General features: G+C 38.6%; 1 protein-coding gene across 3 annotated transcripts in view; it reads right to left on the bottom strand.

Annotated features, from left to right (window-relative positions):
• The window catches only part of MTUS1 (microtubule associated scaffold protein 1), a 111,545-nt gene that overhangs the window by 48,017 nt on the left and 37,434 nt on the right, over positions 1-26,094 (bottom strand). For 2 of the 3 annotated variants that reach the window (XM_084517471.1, XM_084517472.1), the window contains exons 4-7: positions 20,455-20,637; positions 15,856-15,990; positions 13,737-13,841; positions 12,448-12,495 (exon numbers count right to left, since the gene is read on the bottom strand). In XM_084517471.1, coding sequence (XP_084373597.1) covers positions 12,448-12,495; positions 13,737-13,841; positions 15,856-15,990; positions 20,455-20,637 — 471 coding nt within the window. Of the gene's footprint in view, positions 1-209; positions 724-12,447; positions 12,496-13,736; positions 13,842-15,855; positions 15,991-20,454; positions 20,638-26,094 lie in introns of those variants that run through there. The other variant, XM_084517473.1, reaches the window with a different exon arrangement.

The raw sequence follows: 26,094 nt of genomic DNA, 5'->3' as shown, positions 1-26,094 counted from the left end.
AACAAATGGCTCTGCACAGATGCACGGACATGCAGAAAGCTCAGGCTTTCCAGTTACACAGACTATAAAACTATGCTTGTAAGTCAGACTTCTATATGTAATTCTAAAACTTCTATGCCCAGGACTGTTTTTATTTGCTAAAAATACACTGCTGCTGAAGTAAACAAGATATCACCCAAGGCATGCTCTGTCACGTTAAAAATACAAACCTGTATGAAATATAACCGTGCTTTTCTTATAGCCAGAAGGTAGACGAATGTTTCGGAGCAACCCCTTCGCTGTCAGTCGTACACGCATGTTGGATAAGGAAAATTTCGGGGACCATAACATGTCTTCAGTGCAATTAGAAGATAAGCAAGGAAGAAACAGCCTCCATGTAGTGTAACATACTATGGTTTTAAATCACCGCTGGCAGAAGTCAAGCGATTCTTGCTAAAGAAAACAACCTTGAAGAAATAATCAGATCTCCATTCCTTTGCCCTTATTCCTTATGCACAGATGAGCACAATCACAAAAAGCAGATATCCACAGCGTAAGTGCTGCTGGCAGCTTCTCCCCGCCAGATGTTGCAGAAACAAAGCTTGTCCTCAGACTAAAATCGACTTAGTGATTTGAAAAACCCTCAGCCTCTGAATTACATCACAGTGTTCACGCTTAATCTGCGATGGGACTCTGTGGGACTGGGAGCTACAGCAGGAGAAAAGGGAGGAGGAGGAGAAAGAGGAGGAGGAGGAGGAAGTGGGTGGTCTCCCCAGCTGAATATATCATCCAGTGTCACAGACCATGTAATTGTTCTTTAGAGACAAGCAGGGAGATTACTTGAATATTCCCAGAGGCATTTGTCAGCTCTTTTCTCCTTAGCAAGGATCACTTCAGGCTGCGTTTTTCAGACAGTTTCTTGCAATTGACAGGAATGTATCAAAACAGATTTTATCAGCAAGCATTTTCTACCAGAGTTTCTTTTGGCATTAAATATTATGTCAACATTTCAAGCCTTAACAAACCAACAAACACCCATTCTCTGAGAACAATCCCGTATTTGAGATCTGCTTAACAAAAATACTATTTAGCTTGGCAGCTCAGCACAGCAGATGCTTCAATTTATCGGGAGAGGAGCAAGCAAGCAGGCATCAATTTTGTATCGAAACAGATTGCTGCCAGCTGGAGTTTGAATGCACCCAGTCTTTGTAGCAAACAAGCAGCATTACAGGAATTCGTTAAAAATAAGTGTGGTCTCCATATTTAACTAGCCCTCAAAAATTATACCCCCCTCCCATTTATTGAGCTCAAAGTTTTGCATACAGCTTGGTCCCACTAGCAAACAAACCAACCAACCAAACTAGAAATAGAGGAAAGGAATCCCTGTTTTACACAGATTAGAAAACATGACCTTTTTCACCTACAACTGTGACTTATAAATATATGCTGTTAAGGCACCACAGAATTGCACTGTCCACTTTCCTGTGTGTAAGGATGAGAAATACATGTATTTCTGCCTTGTTTGGCAGCCACAGAAGCAGGGTCCATCTGACCCAATCCAGGATACAAAGCAGCAGCAGCTCATACCTCCTCTTCAGGTTCCTTGCAGGCTCTGCTGAAGAACTGCCCTCCCCAGCCTTTATACATTTGTCTTAGTTTTTTTCCCTTCATTTGTTTTAAAAGACAAAATCAGCTCCTTTCTCACTGATGCCCCACTTCCACCATTTCACAAAACCACAGCTGATGTGCTCTAGCACCTAGTCTTCTGATAGCCCTTCTAGTTCCAGAAGGCACTACACCAACTTGTTTTGAAGCACGTATCACACAAAGCAAGTATTATCACGCTGACAGGTCTCGTCCCAGTGGTACCTTACCTGTCCTCTCCTTAACACAGCCCTATTACATTTTAATAACATGTCTTACTTGCTCAAGATGCAGAACATTTTAAATTATCCGGTGTGTATTTACCGCACCGGCTAGAACTAAAAATAGCATTTTGCTGTTTTATTCTGGTCTTCAGGTATCTCTGACATCGCCCAAGCCAGGGCAGTGGCAGCAGAGCAGCTCGCTGTAAGCACACCAGAAGAGCTGCAGCCCTGCAAAGACAGTCAGACCTGTTAAACCAACCTCCACAGCACGCTGCAGGAGAGTGCTGCTGAATGTTTTATGACCATGTACCAAAATATTTATTTCCAGGCATGGTAATGCACCACCAGCTTTGAAGTACTATGACACATCTTCAGTCTGCACTGAACTATTCAAAATAAGTACAAAGACAGTAAATTAGCTTTTTTGTTCAGTTCCCAGGGCAGCCTCTGCAAACAGCAGGGCACGCATGACATTACTGCTGTAAAATCTTCACGGATTCCTTGAGTCTGAAGAGCTTTGGCACTAACAACGTGTGTTCATCTATCTTTGCCATGGCCAGAAACTCTAGACTCTTTCCTAATCCAGCAGCACCACCAAAGGAGCTGATGCTGGAAGATTATCGGCTCCAACGTTGGAAATGGTGCTCAGCAGTGAGCCAGGAGGCTCCTTACAGCACATCACAGCCGCCTTGTGTATTCACCACAGTTCATCAGCCCTCCTCTGCAAATATCAGATCGCTGTTGCCAAATCCTCCCTTGAAGGATCTTGAGATTTTGGCTTGGCTTACAGCCAGCCTTCCACCAGCAGCCAACACCCGGCCCCACCAGGTTATCTTCTCCCAGGGCACCTGGAGGAACTCCCTTCTGCTCTCCTCCTACCCACCGCAGCTCCCCTGGTGGGAGACTCCTCCATGAAGCAAATATTCTCTCCCCATCTGGATTCAATGCTTTCTTCACAGAAACAGTATAACCAGATTCAACAAGAAAAAAAAAATCCACCAAAAAAATCCAAACCCCACCTCTCCCAGTCCTTGTAACAGCGCCTGGGAAAATATGCCCAAGAACTCCTCCTCAGCCTGTAAAACCACAGAGGCCGAAATACCCCAGTGAGACCCTAACTTCCTTCCTCGGCGCAGGAGCTAAGACAAAGGACCTCTAGAGGGCAAGTATGATGTAATGAACCAGTTCGAAGACAGAGGAAGGAATGAATCACAAGACAAAATATGAGCAAATAAAAGCTCTACATGGACATAAAAGCTCTTGTAGCAGAGACTAAAACGCCTCCTACAGAGAGACACAAATAATACTTTCACTGCCTCCTCTTTCCCAGCTTTGAGTAGAAACAGGCCATGAAGAAACAGAGACATCAGTGCTTTTTTGTTTGTTAAAAAAAAATAAATAAATACAAAAAACACAAACAAAAAGACCCTTCTTAGCTGAGGAAAACACTTTTTAGGCTCCAGGAACCCTGTTAATTCCCACAACCCTAAAACAAGCCTGCTTTATGCAGTAGGAAAACCTGACAGCATTAATAAAGGGCAACAGAGGCACGTCAGGCTCATCTAGCATCCAACCTTTGGAGAGCTCTGACAGGTTGCAAGAGGACTGCCCGTCCCTATGTGAATAGCTCCTAGGAGAGGCTGAAACTTGAAAAGGTTCCTACAATGCAGTATTTGCAGGGCTCTGTGTTATCCCACCAAAACCTGCACAGAGGTGAGTGTGCATCTGTCAACGTTGTTTCCTCAGCTCAGGGAAACAGCACCTCCAAGCCTGTATCTGTGCTCCTCCAACCAGCCTGTGCTTGGTGCCAGCAGGGTACAGAGCCAGGAATATGCTCCATGGGATCCAGCGCAGCACGCCAGGAACACACACTGTCTGCATTTCATGCATAATACGGGGAGAGGTCTTTTTCTGTCTTGACATCAGATAAGGGCGATGGAAAATAACACTGGAAAATAGCTGAATAAAATAGGAAGTGATACGCAGCACAGACAGGAGAAAAGGACTGACATTTTATTTACTAGCACTTCACTGCTGTCTTCCCTGCCTGGGCAAAACAACGGACTCCGTGCCGCTACAATCACGTAATTCACTCTGGGTTGCTAAAGGCATTAATACCTGATGACACGGTCAGATGGATGGTTGGGCTAGACCTATTTTAATCCCAGCAGATTTAGTACATCTGCCACTCCCTGGGGAAGCTAGCAATGTGACAAAAAAGGAGCAAAGGACACAAGTATCTGTGGGCTCTTTAATTCAGCCTTGTGAGGCCAAGTCTCTGGTATCTGGATGTGTTTCTGCTGCCTCTGTTCCTCTTCCCACATTCAACAACCAGTAAGAAAGCTGTCAGAGCAGGGCAAGTCTAAATCAGAGGCTAGACCTTTAGACCCAAGATGCCCTGGCAGAAGACAACTGGCTCCACGTTATAAGACAGCACGGGCAGTGCTGAGCAGATGGTTTTTACTGGCATGCTTTAATTCAGCAAGAACTGAGAGGTGACTGTCTATGCCATGAGAAGAGGAGGCCTTTGAGAGAAAGTGTCATCTGTGCCCCAGTTTTTGCTTCCAGAAAGTTACCACGCTCTCCCCAGCTTCCTGTGAGCATCTTGCCCTAGCCAGTGCTCCAGCATGAAAAGCTGATCCTCCTGCAGGCAGCAACACGCTGCTGTGCTCCACACAGCTTGCAGCTCTGGGACATTTTAAGCTCAAATCCTCACCTGAAGAAGAAAATAGCAACTCTCTTCCCATCTCAGAGCAGGAACTAAAATCCTAAATAATTTAGGCTTCTTCTAGGACACAGAAGCTTTTAACCATTATAAATTCAACAGTGTTTCAAACAGCAGGTAATGGTGCAGTGAACTTCCAAGCAAACAGCTACTGAAATCAGGTTAATCTGCGTCTCTTTCATGCGACAGTGGTGACATTTTTATCATCTGCCCTCTTTCAGAGTAGAGAATGGCAACAAAACATCACAAGAATAATTTCATTTTTAACTTCTGACATAATGGAACTGCAAATTATTTTCCATGTGTAAGATGTCCTTTACAAAACAGCATTTGTTAGACTCCCTCAGACAAAATCCTACAGTGCTTCAAAGCAAAACTGCTTCTAGCCTACAGTGAAAAATGTCACTAATATTAGGACAACATGCCTTAAAATATGAAACTTTAATGATCTATGCAGACCTACCAGGAAAAAAAAAAACACAAACAATTGCCTCTCTGCTAAGAACTTTGGCTATTCAGCAATAGGCTAGGGGCATACATGAGCCTTGTAAACTGCAGCACCCAGGAACAGATTAAAAACAAGGGTTTTACTTAGAACAACAGCTTACAGATCTACAAATATTGATTTATTCACCCATACTGGTTGATTCACACTTGTGCAATTGCTCTTCACCTATGGCCTCACAACAACAGTAACCAGTACCCAGGCAACTGCTATTGAAAAGCAGCACCACAACTATGGATAATTTAGATGAATACATCCCTGAAGATTTACTACTGATTTATCAATGCGCAAGTTCACAGAGCAAATGCAAGTCAGCTCATCACAGGTGCTGCACTTCTCTTTTGTGGGCTTCACACATTCTTTGTAACCCCAGGTGTGCGAATAAAGGTCAGAGTTTACAAGCTGTCTAGCCATCTTTGATACAAAATCCACAAGTTTCATATCTCTGGGACCGTTCTATGGTCTTCCAATGTTATGTCAACTTATTTCCTTAATAAAGGGCAACAACTGCAACACTGGCAGCTACTTTATCTGCTGAAAAAATATCTTAAAGAATTTGGGGAAAGAAAGGACTTAAAGAAAGCTAGAACACTAGAACAAACAGCACAGTGCCTCAGAGGACTTCCAAATAATAATAATAAAAAAAAAATAGGAAGAGGACAAAAAGCTTTGGGCTACATCAGATACATCAAAATTAAGACTCCTATAAAGAACTCCAGTGCAATGACACCTGGTTATTGTCAGTGTCCACTGCAAACACATAAAACAATGTCTATAATCTAGGGGCCTCCAGAAATTCAAAGAAGAAAAAAAACTACTGAGATAATCCAAGAGAGATCAATACCTATATTTAACTGGAGAGGGAAGGACACAGAGATACTACCAAAAGAGCTAAGTTTTAGGGTGGCACTTCCAAGAAGGTGGCACAGTTTAGCATAGCATATAGCTATTCAGAGCTGGGAATAACAAAACAAAAGCAGTTTGCCGCTGCCCCTGATGGTCGGTCAAAGCCCTCCAGTCTCTTCACAAAATAAAAACTTGCTGTCCTCTTAATTACTGGAAAAAAAAAAAAAAAGTGAGAATTTAGATATTTTAAAACTAGTTCAGACAACAGTAATAAAAACCATCAGCTTTGGGCAATCCTAATACTGTTGTGTATAATTTAGAGCCAATATGACAGACTTCCATGGTAGAAAAGACTTGAACTCCATCTCCCAACACTGGAAAATGTTCTTTAGGCACCAGCTTGGACTGAACTGATACAATCTGTTGATGTCCATTTCAGCTGCCCCCTCTATTCATTCAGAGGCTGACCATATTTAAATATTTATAATTAATATTTCAATATTTAAACAACTGTGAGAAAACTGCAGCTCTGTGCTGTTCTGTTGTATGGATTATTACTGTGAAACATCAAAATAAATACCGTGGAGGAGAACTACAGACATTCCTCCCAACATCAGAACAAACACCACAGAAGTGAACTACAAACATGCCCTCATCAGAACGTCTGCTTGCTTTGTGTCATCAAGAGTTTGGAATATGGCTGCCTTAAGCTAGAGAGCAATTTTCTCACAGAAGTTTTGGAATTAAACAAACATATCCAACTTACAATTTAGAAAAAAGGTCCTTGCTTAGAAGTGCTAACAGATGAAACAGATCTCATAGCATGGAAGCCATTTGGTCTATACCACAGAAGGCCTTTAATGAAAGAATTCACATAGGTTTAGATTAATTCTAAACTTATTTATATAGAGGTAACAAAACTTTATAGGTGGTTCACATGTAATAGCTATGCCACTTGAGCAGTTTTGCTGGCTGTTTATAAGAACATTCTTTATTAGCTTGCAAGTATTCTAGGGCTAGATCACGAGACAATTGAGTCATTCAGATAGTCCTCATTGTTCACATGGATGGAAAACATCTAAAAAAAGCCTACAGCAGGCTCTTTATTGCAGCTAGAAAGGCAACAAGTAGTCCAATGAACAGTACTAATATCTGCAAAAGAGTTTAAGCTTGATCTTCTTGTTCCTTGTCAGAGATAAAAGAGAGAGACCAATTTATATGATTCAAATCCTAGAACTTCAAATCTGTAAGATATTATCTATGATCATTAAACAAATACTAAATCTAAAGTTGTTGCTACTGCTTTATTCCACAAAGTTTACAAAACTGTTCAAGCTTTTCTGGAAAACTTCCGGGATGTTCTGTTGTAGAGAGGGATGACAAAAATGACAAAAATAGACAAGCCCAACTTACAAGAGCTGAAGCTTTTAACACAAGAGACTGAAATTGCAGTTTCAACTCATTTGTACCAAAATTCCTGGTTGGAACTAGTCAGAGATGTTAGTTCTGCAATGTGCAAGACATTAAGCAATACCCTCCCTGCTCTGCCCAGTGTTAACAGGCACTTAAACACTGTTTTTTCATACCCAGAGTCCTTTAAGTATTAGACTGTCTACCAGTTAAGAAATAACCTTCCTCCTGGTTTTAGCCTCACTGTAGAAGGTGCCTGGTTTATCCACGTGCAGAAGAGGAAAGAATTTCCCAATGTTTAAGATACTTACATATCAAAGTACTTCCTGAATTATTTTTAACGTAATTTACTTCCAATGCCCAGAGAACAGAATTAGAAGGCACTGAAAGAAGGCTGAATTGATTCAAGAACAGAAGTTTTACTTCATACCAAAATTCCAGACTACCACAGAATTTTTAATGGATACATGAAACTTAATTGGTGGCAGCACTGCAATAAGGTTAACTTTGTTATAAACTCTCATATAGAGCTGTACAACATTCTCAGATATTTTTAAATTTTTATTTGTTGTCTTTTAAAGCAAGTTAAGACCTTTGGATTATTTATATATACACATATATATACTTATGTATATATAAATAGACATTCTTCTCAAATGGAGATCAATTTCATATTTAATAACCTTGCACCTGCAAAGTTAGGTACTCAACAACAACAAAAAAAATCAATCTATATTTTCAAGCATTGTTATCAGCATTGTTTCTAACGTTATACAGCTGGAAAATTGCATTGAAAGCAAACACTAAGATAAAGCCAAAGATAGCCACTCAAAGTGCTGAGACAAGCGGCTTGTTCTGTCTTCTGCATGTTTTGCTCACCAATTTGTGACCTATGCTACAACTGCCCCCAACAGCACAATTCTTCCTGACTTCTTTCTAACTCAGACAAGTTCCCCAATCTTACTCTATGGTGCTCTATGACCAACCACATGAGCGCTGTGTTCACAAATGCATCAAGGTCTTTTGAGTTTCCATACAACTCTTTGCACAGTTTTTTCCTACAAACTGCAAAAGCTTTTCTTCAAAGAAAGAAAAAGAAAGACAAAAACACACCACACCAAGAAAGCCCTTCCAATCAGAGGAGAAACAAAGGAGAAAGGTCTAATAAGCTGCTTGACAGGACAGTAGTGTCTCATCACTGTGTGACATGCCATTACCACACTGAAGACTACCAATAGCAAACTAGATGAAAACAGTCACTGAAGACCTAAGTATGTGGCATTTTTAACAACATTCATCAGCTCTCAGGTGTAATCCTCCCAATTTTTAAAGAAAATTTACACATTTGCATATAGTATCACAACACGTTTTAAGATCTTCAAGCTTTTGTTTTGCTTGTGGGGTTGTTTTTTTGTTGTTGCTGCTGTTCTTATAAAAGCACAGGCAGAGTGTGACCTAGATTAATCCCTTGTTTTCCAGACACCGAAAGCTCAAGCACTTTGAAGGTAACTGATTCTACCAAGGAATCTACAGGATGAGAAGAAACAGATGTTTACCTTCTGTTTTCTCTGGGTTTCAACAGGGCATGAAAGAAAGAGGTGTTAAATAAACCCCCAAAAGTATCCCTCTATAAACTTTTGTTTGAACTAGAGCATTTTGTTAGTAAAAACATCCTATCTCACTGTAAAAATTTCAGTGAGAAGCCAGCAGACACCTTTAACAGCCTGTTTAAAGAGACACTATTGTGAGCTGTTACAACCATACCAGCACTATTACTTTTACAATAAGCCATCTAACTGAAGCCATTTCACCTCTTTGTTACATTTCTCACAGATTATTAAACTAAAACTAGCAACCTTTTAACCTCTTAAGAGAGTAAGAAAACAGAATACTGTATTTCCTGATAGAGCACGTACGGTTTTTGGATGAAGCTGCTTTGGTTTTCATGGCTTCTCTAGCCTTCTTTAACAACTGGTTGTAATGCATACTGGAAAGATATGACCTAAATCATACTGTTCTTACCTGATAATATGTTATGGTATATCCAAAAACTGCCCCAGCTTTCCTGACAATATTGCTCTGCCACAAGCATAAGTGTCCCCTGCTATCCATAGTACACCACATGTCCCTTTCAGAGTCACTCAACACCAGGATAAAGGTCCCCAATGAGAATTTGTATGCTTGACCTTTGGAACTGCCAAAACAGGTATTTGTTTCGTAAAAAAAGGATCACTATACTGTACTTTATCTTTAACCCTCAGTCAAGAAGGGGTATTACAGATTTAAATACTCACTGTGTATATACACTGCACTGTAAGATAGTGCATAGGTGCTAGAGGTGGGTCACTTTCTACGGGGAGGCCAAAGAGAAATAAATGAAAGAGCACTAACCAAAAGCATTTTAGAGGAAGTTGCACATCTAGTTCAAAATTACACCTCATGAAAGGTAACTGGTTTTCTCATAATCACATTATGGCATTGCAGGAAGGATACAAGTACATTCTGACATGTAGTTAGCAAGTTAAGAAGTAACAAAACATATTTTGTGCAATAAGTTAGTTTTTTCTTAGCAGTAAAGACATTGTTGTAACCAGTAAACCATAAAACTTGTAGAAATGCCTTGATCCACTGGAAGATCATCAATGAAAAATGCCAAGGTCAGAAAAAGAAGCCTTATGAATGCTTTAACACACACACAAAAAAAAAGTAATGAACAGCTGCAAATACGTAAGTCTCCAGTTCTGCAGACATACCAACAGTACGCTGTCTCACTTTGTCAAGTGTATTCTGGTTTTAAGTCATTGCTTTAAGTGAATGGAAAATGGTTAGAGCAGAGTCAGAGAACAGATATCATATCATAGAAATGTCTGCTATTATTTCATTCCTGAAGTGATGCTAGAAGCAACATTAACTACTGAGCTAGACAATTAATACGTTAATAAGGTAATTAATTCCTTCTCCCTCCCCCCAAGTCCCACTGCAAGTTACATTTCTGACACTTCAGGCAGAGCATGTATGCAAGAAATAGAAGTGAGGTACAACTGCCTCATTGAACAAGCCTAAAACTGTAGAGTTAACTAACTAGTTAACAACAAAATAAGAGAACGAAAGCTTTAACTATATATAATCATTAGAACAAAGCACTACTATAATATCAAGGCAACGAAGAGAAGAAGAAAATACTGAGCCCTATTCTACGTGGTACCAGCTGGTATTATTGCAGTTCATTTATAAAAAAAAAAAAAAAAAGATCATTTGTCTTTTCTTCAAGTTTAAGACATCATACCAGAGAACATCCAAACAGCCAAACAATATTTTTATTGTATTGCTAAAAAACTATCTGCAAATGTGAAGATGAGAAAAAAAGAAGTCTTTCTTAAAACAGTGAATTACTCTATCAGAAAGCTCGCATGTGTAAATGGAACATTATACTAATGCTCTGTATAAGTTAAAAAGCTATTAACTCAAAAGTCTAACATACCACCCAATTTTGGAAGCTGATTCAGTACAGGAAACAGGTTTCTTAAGACAAATACTGAAATGCAGGTATTTGACTGGCAAAAATAAGATGCTAAAGAATTTGTTAAAGAATCACTCTAAGTGTTATGGCCAATTTGGAGTTATAGCCACATTTTTATGGCAGCAAATATACTTCAAAGATACACAGCCACATTCTTTATTAGCTTGGAAAAGATGAATCACAAGATAGAAATATGTTAAACTTGCAAAAAGGGTGGGGAAGCACTAAGTACTTTAATGCATGGAAAGTGAGGGTGCCATGCTAGATTTAGAGGAAAACAATTACATTTAAATTTCTAGTTTATACTTTATTGCTTATCACAAATTCCCCTGATCCAACTAATTAAGGCATTATGTTCCTAGCAGTATCACTCTACAATTTTATATAAAAAAAAAGTCATATAAGCTCATGCAATACTGTCAGCTTACACCTAAACTAACATTAGTTCAGGAAAATATAAATTAAATCAACAAGCAGAGCATGTTTTATGCTACATCTAATACTTGTATAAGTGAAGACCTGATTTATGACAGCAAATCTCGAGCAAAGCACTCAGTCACGATTGATATGCAGACACAACACACACAAAAGAGCAGGAGGCAAAGCATTAGACTCGTGTTATGAGTGCAGGAAATTAAAAACATACTGCCACAGTACCCAAGTGACAGGTCAGAGCTGTTTTACTCAGCAATTCCAGACTCAAATTCATAACATCTGGTTGGCTACAGCACCTCTTTCACAAAGACATCTGCTATTCACTCAAGGGACACAGGGCTTCCCAGTGATCCTCAGTATCTTTCAAAGAGGGCTTTTCAGTAATTAAAAGCGGTTTTTAATTCAGCAAGTATGCACTGATTCTTAGGAATCTAAATTAGGCTTCTAACCCTCCTGAAAAAGACTTGGAAATTCCTGTGAATAGAAACCTCATCTGAAGACCCTTCTGTCTCCTGGCAGAGACTAACTAGCACCAGGTGCCCTGACTGGCATAAACAAGGAAAACAAACCCAATATGAAGTCCTTAAAAACACTGCCAGATTTTGGAATACCATCTGCCACAATCCATTGCCATTCCTCCTTTGCCATACATGCAGACACACAAACTAACAAGTTTGGATAATTTCATCTTCAAGCATAGTCTACAGTGACAGAAATACAAAGACAGTTGACACTGAAAGGGTAGCTACCACAAACCTTCCAGAAAAACCTGTTATTCTGCATGACTCTTCTATTTATTTATTTTAAAGCCATAACACATGAGCTTTAATCATTACTTACTTCAACGTGGTTAAACAGTAAAAACTACATCTAAGTTTCATTGCCATACTTCTTATTGTTACTGTTAAAACCTCCTTATGCTTCACTGGAAAACAAATAGAACAGACTACGTACTCCAAGTGCTGGGTAACCTGAAGACATCAACTAGAAAAAAAACAAGGCTTCTCTCTGTACTCCTTGACACCAAAATCAATGAAAGTTCACAGAAGTTCTGTTGCAAAGCCGTCTTTCCAAGAAAGGAAACAATACAGTAATCTAACATATAAACCTAATTTAAGTTCCACTACAGAGTATGTATAAATACTTTCAGAATACTCACCAGAACCAAAAGACGACAGGCTTTGGTGTCTATTTCTTCCAGGAGTACCTACGATGTTCAGAAAAGAAAGCAGAATTACACTTCAAGCCAGTAAAGGGGAGCAAATCTTTTGAGATTCTTTCCATGTAACCTCCTGCAGTTTCAGTTACTTCCTTGTGATGGCTGATAGCATGTTTGACAGAAAGATTTGGCATTATAAGGTTAACCTATCTGGAAAATGGATGATGAATTCCTATTAACAATTTTTTTTCCATTACAATTATCACACTTCATTTAAGCCAGGTAGCACTGTTTCATTTTACTCATTCATATAGCACAGTAGAGTGATTAATAAGTAATAGAAGAAAACAAATATTAGCTGTACCATTATCATTTTAATTTTTTTTTTTTTTTAGTCATACACTTCATTTATTTTATTTGCATAGAGCAGCTATAAATAACAGCACTCTTAAATGTGCTACCAATCAAGTCAGATAGAAATGAAAACAGAGAAGGTTAATCTACCCTTACTGTATTGTTTCAGAGTCATGTGAAAGCTGATCTAAGAACCTCATCATTTTGAATTATATGAATTAAATGAAAGCACTTTTTGCTAGTTATAAGTGCAGAAGTAATGAGTAGAAGTTTATAGAAGGTCTGTTTACAACACCTATCAGGTTGAGCTTTCTTCACGCTTCAGAAATAGTGTGTGATCCCACAGCAAGTATACCAATAATGAATGATCTGCTCTGTAGCACAATTGTAATTGTTTCCCTTCACCTCAAACATGCAAATCAAACTTTGCTCCCAAACTGAAAATTTTGTGTTATGGAACTTTTCAGAGAAATCAGATCTATTCTTTTGATTCACTCTGGTAGTTAATTACGAATTTCAAATAAAAATTAAAATAAAGCAAACACCTGATACAGAAATGGAAAGTCAAGTACATGTTACCCTAAATAGCCAAAGCTGATCAGTAAGCTCTCAGAAGCAAGCTTAAACAAAAGCTTGGGAAAGCTAGTCTGAGATTCGTCTTGCAAGTATACAATTTTATAAAGCAGGTTTCGTAAAAGCATTTAACCGATGTTATCAAGTGCACCAAGTCCTCACGGGATACAAGTTTCAAGCAGACATGAAGTGTCCCATGGATAAACAAGTATCTAAGAAACACTTTGCAGAGCCAGTCTCCAATCCTGTGAGCTACAGGTGAAGACAGCAGACTATCTTAATTACTCTGAAAAGCTGTAGAGCATAGCCACCCTTTTTCAAGACAGAGGGATTCAAGAATGTAAATGAAAAATTTACTTTACCCAACAGCTGATTGCCTCTAGCCTCGCTGAATTTCCTTGCTGGGTGCAATGGCCCGGGTGATTTTGTTATGGATTGGCTTAAGGCAGCAGACCTCACCTTGGCTCCTAGAAGTAGAGGTTTAGATCAGGTTTAAAAGTACAGCTATGACGGTAAGTAAAGACATGCCTACCAGCACATATTTACAGGTCAATACCAGATGCACAAGTCCACTTGTGCACCACAAATACAAAAAGAGACATTATCTAGAAAATTTAGTTACATTTTAGAATTGTTTTTACCAGAACTCACCGTGGAGGAAATAAAAGATAATTTCAATAAAGCTTGTAAGTAGAAGAAAAGGTCAATTTCAACTTAGCACTAAGATCAAATTACCTAAGTCTCAGAACAGCAACAAATACAACTCAGGTACATAAAAGTTGGCTGAAAGGGACTTCTGGAGCTAGCTAGCCGCCTCCAAATCAGAGCAGGGTCACCACCAAGGCAAGGTCAGCTGGCCATGTCTAGCTTTGTCTTGAAAGCCTCCAGAAATGGAGACTCTACGGCCTTGCTGACAACCTGCTCTTGTACTATACAATCCTCCTCATAATTTCCTTCCCCAAAGGGGGAGTCTTCTGCTCCACAATTTATGTTTATTTCTTATTGCTACATCATCTGGTACTCCCGAGAAGAGTTTGGCATCATCTTTGCAACTGTTCAAGAAATTGCAGACTATTGCAATACCTTCCCTTACTCTTCTTTTTGCTTGACTGAAGAAGCCTAACTCCTCCAACCTCTCCTCACAGCTGATGTGCTCTGAGACTCTATCTTCCCAAGTCTCTTGTTTCCAAATAGCCTTTGTGAAATGGGGAAGCCCCAAAACACAGAGCAGTCCAGGTGGAGCCTTCACCAGTGCCAAGTTGAGGGAGAACACCAACTTCTGGCCACACTGCTGCTGCAGGTGCTGAAGGCATGCTTCTAGCACCCAGGTCACTGAAGAGGTTGAACAATGCATAATTGCATTGCAGATACTGGGCCTGACAAAAAAGACAGCTTGTCAGGCAGCCATATAATTCTTGTTTGTTTCAGTGATACACAGTTTCTGGCAGGGTCTATTTCTTTTCATTGTTTACCATTTTAAAGTATGTCATTACAGCATGACATTTGGCCAGCTTAAAACTTAAGCCTAAAGCAGAAGCATAGTATTTAATTAGGTTTATCCAATTACAATAACCAGTACACCACAAAGATGGTCAGAAGCAAGCTGATTATAACTAGGATTTAAGAGAGAGAGAGCACAAGCTTATTTATCTCCTCCCTTTACGTCTTCAATTTTGGTCAGAGAATGAGTTGTCAACTGCTCTTTGTGGCTTGACTTGGAAAAGCACTGAGCCAGGGCTGCTCTATCAGCCAACAAACAGCCACATTTAAACTAAGTTTCCTTTAGCATAAGATGAAGAAGCACAATTGCCTTTTCTCCACCACAAAAGAGAGCAGACATCTAGTTCCCCTCAGTCAGTCAGAAGAATATCAAGAAAAAGCATCACAGAGAAATGTTTGTGTGATTCTTCCCTTCAAATAGTGTGACAATGCCATCCAGACAAGATACATTATCCAGGAATACCTCATTTAAAGTGCTAACCCTATCCGTTTTCTGTTCCAAAAGGGGCAAAGATCATCTAAAGTCTGCATGATGAAAAGGACAAATTGAAGATAAATTCTAAGTATGTCTACCCTGCAGGTCAGCAGCAGCTACAGAGCCTGTGCCTGAGCTTTGTGACAGAAAAAAAAAGCCACTAGAACAATGTAAAACCCAAGTGATGACATGTACAACATAACAAAGTGCATTTAGTCTCCATGCAAAACAGACATACTGCTCCTGAGTAAGTCCATACGGCAGTGCAGACCTTCTCTTTTGCCTTACATACCCAATCAATTACAGTTCAAAGGACATTCTAGCCTTCCTATGAGATCTTACAAAACTTATGGCCCCACTGGTGTGATCGTACTTCCTCACAGCATCTGCCCAGAACACTGCTTATTAGAATAAGCATTGCTTCAGTACACAGCCAAGTGCAAAAGGTAAGGTACCACAACAGTGGTAACTCCAGTTTCACTCTAGTTACAAACAGATCCAGATACCTTTTGGAGGTGTTTTTAATGAGTGTAATCTAGGTCTTGGTACTGCTTTCAAAGAGACAGGTCCAGAAGCACCATTCTGGCAGGCTGGTTTTGAAGGCCATTCTCCATTCTTGATGATGATCGTGGCACTTGTAGCTACAACACAGAATGGCAGAGAATTTGCTCTAGGCAGTACCTACCTTGTGGAAAATTAAATCATAAAGTAAGCCTGTTTTACTTTCAGGCTAAAGTTACAAGAAACACAAGCTAGAATAAAAATATTACGAACGCTTCTGCTACAGTTGATCAGTCTGTACAGAAGATATCAGGTTAGTCTCAAGACATTACAAATATTTCTTTGAACAGGGCATACAGCTTTGAACTTAGCAAAAGAGGAGGGCATATGCAAAAGAATATTGATCAAGGAACACAAACAGAAGCCTAAGTATGCTGTATAAAGCAAATGCAGAACACATTTCAGTTTGAGTAAACCAAGAAAGAATATCAGCAGTATGTGAAGCCATTTTTTTAAAAAACAAAAGTCAAATTAAAAACTCAGACAGCTGTCTCAAGCAACATCTTTCCTTGTTTTCTGTCCTTTGTGTAAAGACCTCTGTTTCAGTGATATCATGAATGCACCACAAGCACTCCTGCCATCTTCCTTGTGAGGAACTAAAAATGGGTGAGCCCAACTCCGTTCAGCAGCTGCCAAAAAAATTTTAAGAAGGGTTCCTGTAGTCTTTTAAGTCATTTGTAAGAGTCACCTCCTCAGTGACAGCAAGCCTCAGATGATGATCCCCCAACACCAACTTTTCTTTGGAGAGAGGAGTACAAGTCACACAGAAAAAAAAAAAATAAAAAAAATCTCCACACAAAAAGGGGCACGCAGACCCAAACAGAAAAAATAGGACAATAACCAATTTGTACCTCAGGTCAAAATCATGTTTCCAACTAAGAGGGCGGATGCTGCACAAGACATTTTATTCCATTTCAGAGGAACTTGGGAGAGATTTGGTTCAGTGTCACAATGAAAACCTAGTTGAAAAAAGAAAACTGAAACTTGGGGAGAGTCAATGCATTCTTTTAGTATTGCAGCAAAAAATATGAAAAGACTTCTGAAGTACTGATTGAATATACTTTGGTTCAGCTACTCAAAAAATAGGTATACTGAGATTAAAAGCAAGAAGCTCACATCACATTTACCAGAGAATAAGCAAAAACTAACTCACGTTGGAATAGTTTGTCACACCATTGCTTTTTTCACAGGTCAGTTGGGAGCAGAATGGGTGCGTTTTGAAAAAGGGGTTCATACAATACCGCATTTTACCTCATATTTTAATGAGGCTGATTTTAAGGTAATGAGAACTACATATCTAATATTGTTCATCAAAAGATGGAACAGCCTTGAGATTATTTAAATGTCAATTTAAATACACTAGCATAAACGGTATAATTAACTGCTTCAGAAAAGTGCTTCTTGGCCAGGAATCAATACATCTACATCAGAAGGAAGGACAGAGCTGCTTTTTCTTCCCCTTTGAGAAAGGGTCTCCTTCTGAAAGCACAAAAGCTAAACATTTGCAAAAGAAATTTATATATACACAAGGAACAATTTGCATAATACATCAATGCTGCAGTTACTCTAGTACGCTCTGACCCTGACCTACATCAGATGATTCAAACTAACTTGTTCTAGGAAAGCATCAGCTCTGAAACAGTCCTCAACTTTTCTGTGAGTTTCTAAAAATCTAGGATTTTTGCTCAGAGTTCACTGCAAGCAGTTAAATACTGCCTATAAACTGCTGTGCTATTTTTCAATAATCACTTCAGGGGTAAGAGCACTCCTGGTGCAGGACCACTTATGCTCTGCTTGTTGTATTAGAAGCTCCGGAGTCACCTAAAAAGAGCTAAGAGCAGGAAAAAAAGAGGGAGACTTGCAAAGTTTGATTATTATATGACTCAAAGATGGTTTCTCATAGAATTAGCAGTAGTTATTGCAATCTTGATGAAATACTGATGGACTTGAAACGGTCTCGTTTAAGAGTTAAGAGCTAAAGGGTTTAAACACTCACTATCAGAATTTTAATGAAGTATTGGCAATATGGAAATGAAGCTCAAGGTCAATTGCTAGGATCAGCTTTTTTAACTTCTGAAATACTACTTCCTTTGTATGTAATTATTCTAATGCAATTCAAGTTTGAATTCTTGCTCAACCTCAGAGTTTAAACATTTCAGTATGTTCCATCATAATATTTTCAGCTCACGACTAAAACCAAGCTTGTTAAAAACACATTTTTGAGGTTCCAACTGACAGCTTGAATGCAAAATATGCTTTTAATATCAAGAAAACTTCAAATTTCATTATTTCTAAATTTCTCAGACAGTAAGAGTCTCTCTGGAGAGAAAGAATCATAAAACTCAAGTGATCGGTAGACAAAAGAAACTAATGCTGCCACAGGAAACAACCAATCCAAGGACATCCCATAACAAAGGGCTAGGCTGACACAGCAGGAGGAACATGCTCTTTTCTAAGTTTCTTCCTGCTAACAAGAGGCAAACTCCTTAATCAAAACAAGCGAAAGGAGTTTGTCAATTTAATGTAGTCGTGAGGACCACAATAGTTTGTTAGGAATTTCATTACATTCACAGAATAAATCTTCCATCCCAATCTTTGTGTCTTCTGCCAATCTAATAAAACCACTTTAGTTTTTATGAACACAGACTTTTTTTCTGACATTATTGCATAGTAGACTAAATGAAAGACTAGGAAAAAAAAAAAAGGAACAGCACTGTACATAAAACATTAGGGTAAAAAGTAAACTTACTCTCTCTACAGTTTGATTCAAAGTCATATAAACTTCTAGCATATGAATCTAATGTAACCCAAATTCATTATCCTCACAAAAACTGTCTATCAGACTTAAATCTATCTTATGAATTTCAGCAATTTAACCAAAGAAAGTCATCTCAGGGAAAAAACATCAGCAAATTAAAACATTTCATACATCTACCAACATCCGTAAAACAGATTACATGCTTTAAAAGAGAAATAAAAAGAAACACAACCTACTTCTCTTCCCAGTAAACGAGGCTAACAAAGGAATAATACAAAAGCTGTAAGATCCCACTACCAGCAGTGTCAGTAAGGTAATATCATAGTGGCTTCCTGAATCGGTCGGTGGTGTTAGTGTAGAATTGATGAAAATATCGGGAGAAAAATTAATTTCTGTGCAACTGCGGAGTCCTCCTGGTATAGTCATTTAAAAAGAATCAAAGCAAGCTTGAAGCCAAGAAGACTGCAGCCATGTTCAACCTCTCATGTTGCTGTTGCTTGCTCTTCGTGAATCAGAGTGGAAAAAATTGTAAGCTTCGAGGCGGTGGACAAAACAGATTAAACCAGCTAGCAAATCACTCTAAATAAGGAGCCATCAGTTTGGATGCTTAATCTGCATACATTTCTTTGTTATGAAGCAATGACCCTTTCCTTTGTTACATGAGAGAGTAAAATGAAGAAAGGACAAAGCTGCTTGGGAATTCCAGATACAGTTCTACAATTGAACAGCAGCAAAAGTCAACATGGCTGTCAGGGCAACAGAACCAGCCTGATGACAGAAAAACATGCAGTGCATATTTTATCACAGATACTCGTTCCTTTGAGGAATAAGTTAGCTTTTCATTTTTAATGAAGACACTTGAGGGAAAAAAAGAACACAAGAAAATTTTGTTGTTACATATGCATGCATGCATGCGCATACATAAACAGCAGTTGTATGTTGAAGCACAAGGGTTTTTTTCCAGTCCATCGAAGACAGATTTCAAAGACAGCTGGCACAAAGGAAATGCCTTTGCCCAGTCTCCAAGATGAAACAGATGATGCAATAGTAACAGAATATTTGAACGTGCTCATTTGAATATGTCTAGCTGGGAATACTGATACGTCTGACAGAGTTAATTGTGTGTTATTTCCTTCACATTTTTACCCTGTAACTCCCACAATAGCTGTTACTGACCCTAGATAGAGCTTCAAACTAAAGATAGTTCTTTTCTTTTTTCTCCCCAGTTTTGATCAAGACAGATTTGCTTCAGGTCATAAAGCAGTGCTTACAGTTCCAATAAAAATGATAAATGCCATTCAAAGTTATATGTTCTAACAGCAATTTCACTTACCTGCTTTTGATCTCATCTTCACGTTTTGTCCTAGAACTCTAGAAGCAGATATGATCTAGCTCAACAAGAGTGTTTAGTATAAAACAAACCTGTAATGTGCTGTTCCAAATATTCTGACAAGTAGAAACTATATGTAAATACAAGGAAACTTCCACTCGGGAACACCTGCTAGTTTTGTGACATTTCATGGTGGAAGAAGAGCTGTACTGATATCTCTATTCAACAAATAAAAATCCAAGGCTCAAAGTTCCTTCAGATGACATGTCTGCAGAAGGAAAGTTGTAAGCTAAGGGGCAAAAAGAGTAAGGTCTAGAAGTAATAAGAAGTAAGAAGTAAATGGAAGAAGCAAATAGAAGTAAGATGAGAATTAATTCAGGATTTCTTTCAATGGGATTTTTCAACGCAGTTATTGCTGGGTAACAATTACAACTCATTACACTGACAGATACTTACAATTACTGCTGAAAAGACTTCTCTCACTCTGAGTGCTGCTGAGCGATGAGATGCTAGGTGTCCTCTCCAGCACTGATCTTTTGACAGGCACTTTAGATTTGGGTAGAGGTTTACTAGAGCTAGCCCAGAAGGCTGAAGAATTTTTCATGGAGACATGCTTCTCTCTTGGTGAAGATCCTACACCTGTCAGGGGGAAGGAGTTGGGGGGAGAGGTGAGAAGAACAAAAAACAAAACTGCAAAGAAGCTTAAGCAGTTGCCTCTTCTACATATATGCCTACAAAAAGAAATATTTATGTATATTAAAAATTATATGCAAAGAAGACATAATTAATCCATATTTACATGGTAAATAAAAGCAATGCCTTCTAGTTTTTAAGCTCCTTCACAGAATCACAAAACTGTAGGGGTTGGAAGGGACCTCTGGACATTATCTGATCCACCCCCCCTGACAAGCAGGGTCAACTAGAACATGTTGTATAGGACAGCATCTAGGTGGGTTTTGAGCATCTCCAAAGAAGGAGACTACACAACCTCCCTGGGCAACCTCTCCCAGTGCTCTGTCACCCTATTTCCTTGAGAAAAAAAATAAAATGCTATAAATCAGCAAAACTGTTCTAAAGACATAAGAATTCAATTTTACCTGCATGTTCAACTCAGGACTAAATCAAATTCTATATAGACTGGCCTTCAAGGTTGACATTTTCATGCACATAAAAGTTTTTCTTGCATTCACGTTGAACATACACCTCTGTGTACTATGGTTAGCTGTACTGGCAATCCCATAAAATATTATCTCTGGCTCAAAGATGATCCAAGAAAGATTCTTTTGTTTCTTTCCACCCCCAAACATAGAAATGATTTTTTCCCCTTTGACAGCGCACTGTCAGAGTGCTAAAAGATAGTTTGCTTTACAAGAGTATCAGATTGTGCTGTATGCACATAAATATACTTTAAAACCGACTAGTTCTGCAAAACTAGTTGAACAGCACTCCCTGGAACCAAGTTCTCAATGGCCAACTGCTGCAGACACATTTTTGCATTAATTGCTGTTTGCATTTTAGCTCTTGAATACAAATGCCCAATAGCTAAATTAATCAACCTATTTAAGTTGAGAAGTGTGCCATCTTCAGACAGGAGCTGGCTTTTGTACTACTAACGAACTGAACTAAAATTTTCTTCCTGAAAGTGTAGCTGATTTATTTCACTTCATTTATTCCTGAAAAGCATACACCCAGACTGAAACTACAAAGGTCCAAAAGAAATTATGTATACACAGGCTTGTCTTGCAAGTACTGAGTTGACTAATACCGGCTCTGACTTAAAATTTAGATGCCAATGTCTTTATATAGTACTCCAAATAACCATGGAAAAGCTGTCATAGTTCTTGTACAGAAACAAGAACAGAGACAAGACAGACAGACTTAAGTATTATTCATATACAAAAATCTAATATACAAAATATCTTGACTTCTGACATTATTGCCATTTTCAAGTTTGACAGACATTGCTCAGCTTACTCAAGAAGAGATTATTACAGCATTTCAGGTCTTTGAATACTCAATCTTCTCTTTAAATACAATACTCTTTCCTTTATTCTTGCCACTATAACCCTATTTCAATTATGCTTAAACTATGAGACAGAGTTGAAACATGACAAAATTAGCTAGTAATTCCACTTTATTCAACATCAGTTTTGCTACAGAGACTCTACTCTGGAACACCAATGATTAAGAAACCATCAGTTTGCACCAAGACCTAGAAAGAGTGGCACGAAGGGGATTACAAGAAGATTTAGGCAACAGAAGCACTTACGCCTAATGTCTGCATTTCAACAGTAGGTGGTGTGACAGGATTAGGTAACGTCTGGAAACATCCTCTGTCAAGTGCACAAAAGGCTGAACAGCACCAGTAAAGGAAGATGCACCCGTGCTATCCCCTGCTGTTCCACACAGTAATAAAGAGAGAAACCCTATCTACAATATAGGCTAAAGATACAATAAGATCTTATGTGATACCGGTCACTGAGAAGGACAGACAAGCATCAGTGAGTCATTAAACATACTTTACACCAGACCTCCCTTAAGATCTGCACTTCTACTACTTGTTTGGCGTTACTATGAAGAACTGTGATGCGGTATATGGCTTTAGCCACAGTAGCCTGGTATTAAATATGAGACAAAATTATCAGCCATATTCTAGAATTCCGTGTAATTCATTACAAAAGACATTTGAATACATCCAATTTGCCACAGAGCATCCAACCCTTTTTGATGCTATGAGCACAGCATGAACCTTGAGCTCACCCTCACGGAAGTCACCTCTGAACCAGCGCTCCAGGCAACAACTCTGAAATCATTCATTTGATGAAAAAATAAACATACAATTAAAAAATAAACCATTTCACTACATCACAGAACAAGTCTGACAGCTTTCAAACTTTGCACAGAAACAGCAGCTTATTCCATTAATGGATCAACATACCAGAAAACTAACTAATCCAGTCCCGTCAAAAATTCCTTTTCTAAATAGCCTCTTAGTGAAATAAGGTAAAAATTAAACTACACAACCAATCCCTCCTGACTGTCACCACCCCTAAAACAAAACAAACACAAAAAGGCTGCTGCACAAACACTGCAGGTTAGGTTTGTCTGACTCCAATATGTTAAAGGTTTACATTTTTACATTTGTACCTTTTGGAAGAAATGCTGCTGCTAAGCTGCATTTTATGGTTTAAAGGTGAGGGCGGCATGCCCAATTGCTATAGTGACAGGCTCTAAATCCATCCACTTCAAAAGACACAGGAAAGAAATCCTGTTTTCTGTACAGTGATTTTCACTCAAGAGGGATAGAGGCAAGCATGTGAGAATGCTCAGTCTCCTCCTGTACAGCATGTTCCATATATAAAAAATGATTTCCAGCCAGCTCAGCTTCTTTGCTGAAGCTGGAATGTGGCAGTGCTCTAAACCAGCTGTGAACTCAAACGCCTTCAAGTGAGCACAGCCAGCTCTACGATGTCCAGCTTCAGAAGCAAGTCAAACAGACGACCTTTGTTTTCTCCTTGGTTTTGCTGCTTGTTGCTTTCCTATAAGGCTTCTGTTAAAATAAGTACTCAAGCACAAAAATACATTTTTCAAAAGCTGTCCTTGAAGAATTTAAGTCATGACACAAGATCATTTAGCAGTTACTCTAGGTGTTATTTCAAACTATAACAATGTTTTTAAGAAAGTAGCTTAAAAAGTACCATTCCCTAAGCAAGGAGTAGCACAGAATTAAATGAAAAGGTTTTGAAGATGAAGACAGTAAGATATGGTTTATAAACAGAAGTACTGGAAACACACACAAAAGCAGGATATTTAGTGAACCGTTATGATAAAGACAACAAGCAGTATCATCAAAGTAGCTGGCTTTCATCAGTTATTTAATCTAGTCATTGAAGTAGAACACTAAAAATATCACATTCCTCTACAGTGAAATAATAAACTGGCAATTCTTTAGAAAAAAAAAATCTCTACGCAACAACTACGTGATATCAAATATGGTAAAGTGGTTTTGTACTAGAATGGAAATAAGCAAGGAACATAGCCCATTTTTCAAGTAGTTCTGAAATTGGATTTCACATCTTTACTCAAATAGCAATGCTCTCATATGAATCCTACATAGGTGGTTATTGTTCAGAATAAATTAAGACTTCCTTTAAATAGTGCTGGAGCCTAAAAAAAATCATGTCAAGAAAATGAACACATGCTTGTAGTGAGTAGCTTGGGACAACAGTCACAACAGGCAGATTTTAAAGGTAAATATGCATTTACCAGTTCTGAGATTTAGTATTCACTGTTTCAAACCATACTGACCCATCTCAGATCCGTAACTGAGCATACAGCAGATAGCATTCAGGGAGCTATGCGACACTTGGAAATGAATGGTCAGAAGCCTTTCCCAAACAGAAACTTAAGGCAGACTTAGTTCACAACAGGTTTTCAGAGGGTTTTTCTTTTTGCTTTTGTTTTTTAATGCTAAAGCTGATAACATCAGTTAGTTCTGGGTTTTCATTGCCATATTATCTAAATACATTAAATTTTAGACTTTTGTCTTATGCTTTTCTGACTTTTCTTCTACAAGTATAAAAATCCAGAGAGGTCCATTTCAAAAGTGCTAAACACTTCAGCTTTCAAAAATTATTTTATGCTTAATAAACTTAAACAGTTTAAGTCTATGGTACAAGTGTTTTGCAAAGCAAGGGGAATAAATCTTTAAGAGAACACTGTTTTTTGGGGTGTCTATTGATAGGCACAAATAAATCACACAAAGACAAATTGGACTTTGCTGTTGTTTCCATTGCAGTAGACTGATCTTTAGATAGATATAAGAATGTTTGTGATTTTTTTGAACACTGCAAAGTAGCAGCAACAGCTGTAAGATTCATCAGCCATTCAGCAATATTATTTAAATTGTTATACACCAGTCAGTGTTCCTTTGAGGAATAAAAACTAGTTATAGCGTACTTTAGTAGTGTAGTGTATTTTCTACTGGTAGAAATATCTTTTTAGTTCTCTCCCCCTTTGAAAGCGTCAAGCTACTACCAAAAGAGAAGGTAGAAGACAGCTATGTTATATGGCTAGTAATACTGCAGCTGCTAAACACAAACACGAAGACAGGGAACGTTAAGTTCATGCTAGGTCTTCAAATATTTATATTAGAGAGATTTATTTGTTTAGGGGATAACAACTGATCAGAGAACAGTTCGCACATTAAGGCAAGACCCACTTCCCTATCTGATGTAGACTCCCACAGTGTTGTTCCCTCCATCGCTAATCACCAGGAATGTGCTCCTTTTTGGCACAGATACCAATGAGCCAGAAACAAGTTTGTGCCAAAACCAAAACTGGGCTGCCAGCAGTCACATGGGTATTCACATGTTTCTCCCCTTGCAGCCCAAAAATCTCAGAGTGAAACTGAAAAGCGATCCTTAGTGCTGTAAAGCGTTTTGCTGTTGTTAACTGATAATAAAACCAATCCTTTTCACCCTCTCAAGCACTTCACAACTTCAGAATTGTTTGCCATCTCGCTACCTGCTATACTCACTCAATTTTAGGTTTTTTTAGGTTTTATTTTTATAGACTAAACTAGAGAAGACCCACTAAAGACCATATCCATGCAGTTGCACTGTCATCTCTTATAACCACAGGCAAAACCAGCCTCCAAACAGTTCATTTTATGCCAGCTTCCAAAGGCAACTGTATGGTGGTGGCAAGACTTGCCCATTTCAGCTGTACCAGGAGACTGCCGTAAGTTGTTTGCATCCCAATTTAAGCAAAAAACAAACAACTAGCAGTTTTTGGAAATTTTCATCTGTTTAGTAGTAATGGGCACAGGGAAGAGTCAAAGCAATATAATACGAAGAAATCTGAGCCAAAAGAAAGCCACTAACCACAACGAATCATGCTTTTCATTATTTTCCTTCTGTCTGTATCATAAACCCCTTAGTGTTATGCACCAAACATTTGTTGATAATTTACAACTTCTATTGCAGGAATTACATAGTACATACCTTGCATGAGAACGAACCTCACTGCAGCAAAATGTAAATACAATTTTCTTCAGGATGACAAGGATTTCTGTTTCTTTCCTCCTTTACCCCA

Source organism: Aythya ferina (genome assembly GCF_964211825.1).
Source record: "Aythya ferina genome assembly, chromosome: 4".
NCBI classification, from domain to species: Eukaryota; Metazoa; Chordata; class Aves; order Anseriformes; family Anatidae; genus Aythya; species Aythya ferina.
Note: the sequence above shows the minus strand (reverse complement) of the source record. Positions and strands in the feature narration are given on the sequence as shown.